Genomic DNA, 6,917 nt, shown 5'->3' on the forward strand with positions numbered 1-6,917 from the left:
TAAATTGCTCGCACATAGCATCCACAGCATGACCTCAATTTACAAAAAACGTAGGCCTACACACAATTTATTCGGTGCCTACGCAGAGAGATGAATCTTACAGAGTCCGGAGTGTCAGCCACAAATATCTGCAAATAGACTGCAATAGACCACACATTTGGCATGTTACACTTTTCCAAATATTGAAACTAGTTTTCCTCTAGTATCTATTATCATCTTTAAGCTTCACCGAATTTCAAAATTGTTTTTTTGCTCAGATTGGACGGATAACTCAAATGAGTGACATTATTATGATCACAGAAATAAAGTTCGTGCAAGTGTTGGCCATTGTTTTTAAGATCTTCAAGAGATGCATTGACTAAACACGTAGGGGATGGGGTGTGGTTTTGGCATAACTTCCATCTACCGCCTTTTGCGCGACATAAAACTCTCACATGCTCTCCTAAACCGTCACTTTCTAAGAACCCTTTATAAAGATGGTCGCGCAAGTTACTTCGCTGGCTAAATGCCTGTTGATACTGCTCGCTCTTATTTCGGTTATCCTAAACATTGTGTTCATTTGTCTTAACTCCAGTAGAGTACCTAAATGTCAGAATACCCAGCAAATGTGGAAATACAACCACAGTAACCACAGTAAGATATTTGCAGACCTGTCCAAGGATGAATACCAACAAGTCCGGGATTACATGTGGGCGCAGAAGAGTTTGGCAATATCACGCTCTGCCACAGCAGAGCCTAAGGAGAACTTCATCTTTGTGATAGATGTAGTGCTCCCAAAGAAAGCTGATGCGCTCCGTTACTTGGATGAACGTGCCTCTCCGCCGGCAAGGGAGGCATCTGTGGTGGTATTCTACGGCTCCTTGGGGCATATTAAGGAATATGTGGTGGGACCTATTGGAGGGGTACTCACCCATCGAGATGTGACGGCAGAAAAGTACAGTCAGTCTGAGGTGAAAATAACTGCTCGCCCTGTCACCATTGGTGAATATGTGCAAGTTTTTCAGTTCCTTTACCGGGAGGTATTTGGGAAATTGGAGGAAATACTGAAGGAAAGTTTCGACCACAGCGATAAGAAGCCACTGCGTCCATTTGAGGGGATGCCCCGTGGGCTTAAGTCGGGAGACAGAGAGACGTGGATATCGTTTTTTCGGGACATGAGCGGAATGTATATCCATCCAGTTGGTTTCGAAGTGTTGGTTAACCACCAAAGCGTCAACACATCCCAGTGGCAATTAAAGAAATTGCTTTACAATGGTCAATACTTTGACACTATTGACGAATTGAAAGAATCGTACAAGAAAGGCACTGTAACCAAAATCGTTTACAAGGACATTTTAAACTATGCCTCCTTAAAACCTCGGAGTAAGCCGATAGGTCTTGGCCCCCAGCAATCTTACCTTCAAGGTAAACGCTTCAGTGTTAAGAGTAACCAGGTTATGTACATGAATTGGAGTTTTGCGTTTGGACTGAGCTCTCTAACCGGCATGCGGGCGTTTGACATTAAGTTCAGAGGAGAGAGAATTGTATATGAACTTAGTGTTCAGGAGGCGATGTCTGTCTATGGCTCAGTAACACCTGGCATGATGCTCACCAAGTTCCTCGACTCCAGTATTGGTATCGGCCGCTTCGCGCATGAGTTGGTGCGTGGAGTGGACTGTCCGTATGGGGCTACCTACGTAGACACTTACCGTTATATAGACACGAATGAGACACAGCGGTTCAAAAATTCAATCTGTGTTTTCGAGCATGATATAGGCAGACCATTACGCAGGCACTTCTCTGACTTTTTTCACAACAAATACGGGGGGTTGGCAAACAGTGCTTTGTTTATTAGATCCATCACTGCAATCGGCAATTACGACTATGTCTGGGACTTCATCTTTTACCAGAGCGGGTCAGTTGAAGCCAGAGTGCATGCCACTGGTTACATATCGTCATCTTTCATCATTGATGGCAGTATGCGTCATGGCCACCAGGTCGCAGAAAGAACCTTGGGAAATATCCATACTCACTTCATTAACTTCAAAGTTGACCTAGATATTATGGGTAAGTACTGCAAATCAAATTGGCACTGATGTGCGTAATGATGTTCATAATGGCCAGAGGCGTTACAATTGTTTGTTAGATAATGTAATGAGTTATAGTTTTTTTTAATATAACAGAATGTACAATGACACCTTGTCTCCGCTGCCATCTAAGTGGCAAAGGCATTTAATTAACCTGGCAGTTTTGCTGTGCCATCTGTCTGATATCCATAGGCTATCTGTGCTGCGACCAGAATCACATTGGCTGTGCCTTTTTCTCTCAAACAAATTAAATCACAATCTATAGTGCTAGGATTCAAGAAGGGGTTACAGTCATTCATTAACATTGAAACCACTGCAATATCTGTAGGAACATGCTAAACGTTTTCTCGACCAACTATGCCTTACATAAAATGCTCTTAAGGACAGGTGGTTAAAAACTATATGGAAAATGGCCACTAAATGAATGAAAGGTTCAGAGCCTCTTTGATAGATATCATGATACAACAGTAGACCAACGTAGGATTTAGGTTCAACTTTGACCAGGTGGTGTCCCTGAGGTATTTATGCATCTGGTTTCTAGTAGCCTAGACAGATTTATTACCAAGAAGGGTTGTGGGATGAGGTAATCTAGCATTCCATAAAAAGTCATTAAGTGCCGTTGGCCTCAACTCATAGTTTTTTGCCATTGTTAGCTCATTCACACAATCCACATTACTTATTTTATGATACGTAAAATATTGATCTGCAAAGTCTAAATGTATGTGGATAATTGTGTTTCTTTTGTTGTGGGTTCCACTACATTTCTCTTGTGTCCCATAAGGGCGATCAAAAGAATGTCTCAATTTGTCATGGAACCTTTTGGCAGGAGTATCCTGGGTCTCTCTGTCCTGTGAATATTTAGTTTGGCTGGATGCTCAATCTGGACCCAGCTGTAGCAAACATGATCTAAGATTAGTGCATGTTATGTCTATGAACAAGTTGTTCAGAGTTAAACAAGTCAAGCAGATACCCATCAATGTATGTGAATATGAATACTCATAGGCTCATAGAGTCATGCATATTCATAAGCTCTTATACTCTATACGGAGTGGACTTGCATGAATACATATGCACTTGAATATCTTTGTGCCTATAATTGAGTCTCACTTTTCTTGACCTTTTTCACAACATGTGGCACATTATGTTTGGCACATTGTATGGGTCACTTCTTATATCATAACAAGGTAATACAATGTGTAATCAAGTGATGACTGATTAACAGTAATGTAAATGCTAAATGCCCTAATAGCTGTTATATACTACAACAATGCTAAGTAGGCTCTTAACCTTGCAGTTTTGCACATAGGCCTATAATGTAAGACTCGGTTTCTCCATTTATTTGCACAAAACTCTCCAGAAAGTGGCATTTAATGGTTTATTTTTCAAAAAATGTTCCCGGGGGAGAGGCCCACCCCACATAACAAATCCCAATTTAACCCCTGCTGACATCCAAGGTGTGAAGAACGTCTTCCAGACCAAAGACATGATCTATGAAGAGATGGACCTGCCCTGGACCTCAGAGCGGAAGGCCAAGATCCCCGTGCTGGTGGAAAAGCAGTTGGCCAGTGAGCAGGAGGCTGCTCTGCGTCACGGCAAGCCCATGCCTCGCTACCTGCACGTGGCCAGCAACCAGACAAACCGCTGGGGACACCAGCGCTCCTACAAGATCCAGGTGATCAGTTTTGCGGCAGAGCACCTGCCTGAGAGCGAGCCAGAGGAGAGCGCCATGTCCTGGGCCAGGTGAAGTCCTTCCTCTCACTACTGCTGACTCTGTTGTTTTTTAGTTTCTCCTCACATTTCGGTGCTGGTCCCAAACCCAACCATCATTCAATAACAATCTTTCTCTCTGTTTGCTTGTTTGTTTGTTTATTTGTTTCCTTTTCTCTCTCTCTCTCTTCCTCTCTCTCCCTCCTTCCCTCCCTCCTCCCTCTCGTAGGTACAAGTTGGCCATCACTAAGCACAAAGATGAAGAGCAGACCAGTAGTAATCTCTATAGCCAGAATGATATTTGGTCGCCTGTAGTAGACTTTAGCAGATTCATTGATGATAATGAGTCGATTGTTAATGAGGTAAGAGGTGAAATCATGACTCTTTCTTCAGGCATGCTCATAATGTGATCATCTAGCAGGACATCAGATGTTTATTTTACATGTGAAAATTGCAGAAGTTTCTCTTTTTTACTTACTCATTACATCGGGAGAAATGTGCAATAGATATTCCATATAACCTCTAGTTGAGATATTGATATTCTAGACGTATAGTGACTACAGCTGAAATAAGTTTGGGGATTGAGACAATGTCTCTCGACTTTAATGTTGCTCTTTGTCACTTCGTCTGTCTTTCAGGATCTCGTTGCCTGGGTGACAGCAGGCTTCCTGCACATTCCGCATGCAGAGGATATTCCAAACACAGTCACCATTGGCAATGGTGGTGGTTTCATTCTGAGACCACACAACTATTTTGATGAGGACCCATCCATCTTCTCACCTGATGGGGTGTACTTTGAACCAGGGTCCGAGAACAGCTGTGAGTACAACAAGATGGCCTGCCTGAAAGATGACCTATGCACACCCACACTGGACCCATTCACTTATAATGGGTTTGAAGAAGTCTTGAAATTTGAATGAGGCTGATTGGTTTTATTGTTATCTCGGGATTTACAATCTGGACTAGAGGGCTGTTCACACCGATAACTACAAAGATAACTATAACTATAACAATATGAGCGTTACACTGACCAACGATAAGGAAAGATAAGATAATTAGGCAAGACGCTTTTGTCCAAAACAACTTACAAAAAAAAATGTTAAGGTGCGTTAAGCAAATTAGTAATAATAACAATAATATAAATGCAACTCTAAAAATTGATTAATTAGGTGTAAGCTGAACAGATACGTCTTTAGACCCCCTCTTGAAAGGCCCAAAACTATCGCTGGAACGCAGAACACATTAGGTTACTCGTTCCACCAACTCTATATTGTGTTGTATTATATTGTGCATGGGTTTCATTTTGAAGGACATTATTAAGAAATTAATTATGTGAATATGAGCAGCAATGTTTTGAGTTATCCTATGTGAAGTTTGTATGCATATGGTTTTGTTTTAGTCTGATACTTATTTTGAAGAATGACATAATTGCCTTTCTGTCATACAAAAAGAAATGTAAAAGAGTGTTTTTGTTGTTGTTCATACACATTTGATAACAACTACTGATTTGAATGGATATATTATTCCTGTTTTGATACGTTTAAAAAAAACAAAAACAAAAACAAATACATTGCCAAAATGTGAGTTTCATCAACTGATGCTGAACAGTGAATGCTTTCTCCTGAGAGTTGGCTGTGACTGTAAGGAGCTTCATTGTCACTCCTTGACATCCACACACCCTCTTGAAAGGAACTCAAGTTCCTGGGAACTCTTCTTGACTGTCAATTGAACCCAGTGTTTTAGTTTCAAACATTTGTGTTCTGGAGATGGGGCTAGAAAGAGTGCTGGCATTTGGGAGGAAAATCAGTCACATGTTGGTGTAAATACAGTATAATGAGCTGTGCACATTCAGTCATTATTAAAGGTCCTTCAATGCAAATTCTGACAAAGTGTGCATATTACCGGTATACAACTGCTTATTAAAGCATGCGCTGCAGACTGCAATGTATTTTTCTCATGAGATTTCAACAGAAAACAATTGATTTGTTCTGATTTGCTTGACATCCTTGGTTCATCAAACTCTTTCTTTTCAGTTTGGCTGAAAGTCTGTGAAAGTATATGGATAACTTCTGGGGAAAAAAGTGCAATGAAGAGTCACTTATCAACAATCGTAAATAGTGCACAATTTAATACAAAAACACATGCAGAACATGATGACATTTTTTATATTCCTGAGAAGTATTGTGTACAGTGGACAGTAAATAAACATTTCATAAGAATGTTGTTACTTTTATCTTGAATACATTGTCAACACCCAATCTCTCTCTTTTCTGTTTAAAAGTTAAAAGTGAACTAGTTTATTTATTTTTAGGTAACGCATACCACAGCTGCTTTTGATTTTGTAATCTACAGGTCATTGCCTTCCTCTCTCACACACTTACACACACATACTCTCTCTCTCTCTCACTACTTTCTCTCTCTCTTCACTCTCTCTCTCTCTGAAGGGGTGACAGGAAATACTAAATAAGAACCAGATCATGTAACCACTTGGCCACCCCCTCTCTCTCCCTTCTCCTGTTCCTCTTATCTCCCCTGTGATTCCCACTCTCCTCTCCCTCATGCTCTCCCCTCTCCTCTGGAATTCCTACCGCCACTTGGGAAAGAGAGTCCAATGATTTTGTAAATTATGTTGTTTTGTCCCTGTTTGACTCATTCTTTATTTCATTGTTTTGATTCCCCAACACTGAGTTCAGCTGAGTTGGGGTACCTTCATCAACCCCCCAACCCCCCCCCCCCCCCCCCCCCCCCCCCCCCCCCCGCCCCCTACCCTCCCCTCAGACCCATGGGACAAAGGAAAGAGGAAGGAGATTGGTTTTGGCAGTAGAGCTTAGGGAGGGGGATTCACACACACACAGCTGGGCTATCCACACACTACGTGCATATTGTCAGATGCTTCTCACGGACACTCTGGCATATTGTAATCTCATGCTGTGTGTGTGGTGGATGTGCTCAATGTGCTTTTCTGGAGGAAAAAAGGTGAAAGAATGCTGACATTTATCCGTTTCTCTCAGCAAAACAGGAACAGCTTACAATGAATCAGTGTGGATCCTGTAGTTTCTTCTGTCTCCTCTAAAGCAGCATATGAAAGGATCAGCCATATGAAGATGGCCTGTAGCACTGCTCTTGAAGGACACTGCAAATATT

General features: G+C 41.6%; 1 protein-coding gene across 2 annotated transcripts; it reads left to right on the forward strand.

Moving 5' to 3' along the window:
- The first annotated feature begins 254 nt into the window (after window positions 1-254).
- On the forward strand, window positions 255-6,013 carry aoc2 (amine oxidase copper containing 2). Of its 2 annotated transcripts, XM_042087868.1 has the most exons (5): window positions 255-2,046; window positions 3,521-3,806; window positions 4,003-4,135; window positions 4,412-4,592; window positions 5,807-6,013. In XM_042087868.1, the coding sequence occupies exons 1-5, from the start codon at window positions 477-479 to the stop codon at window positions 6,010-6,012; spliced, it is 2,376 nt and encodes a 791-aa protein (XP_041943802.1). In that variant the 5' UTR covers window positions 255-476; the 3' UTR covers window position 6,013. The 2 variants fall into 2 exon arrangements, with proteins under 2 accessions (XP_041943802.1, XP_041943803.1); XM_042087869.1 differs by having other exon boundaries at window positions 263-2,046; window positions 4,412-6,013.
- The last annotated feature ends 904 nt before the right edge of the window (window positions 6,014-6,917 follow it).

The sequence above is a fragment of the Alosa sapidissima genome, chromosome 3 (assembly GCF_018492685.1).
Source record: "Alosa sapidissima isolate fAloSap1 chromosome 3, fAloSap1.pri, whole genome shotgun sequence".
NCBI lineage: Eukaryota > Metazoa > Chordata > Actinopteri > Clupeiformes > Clupeidae > Alosa > Alosa sapidissima.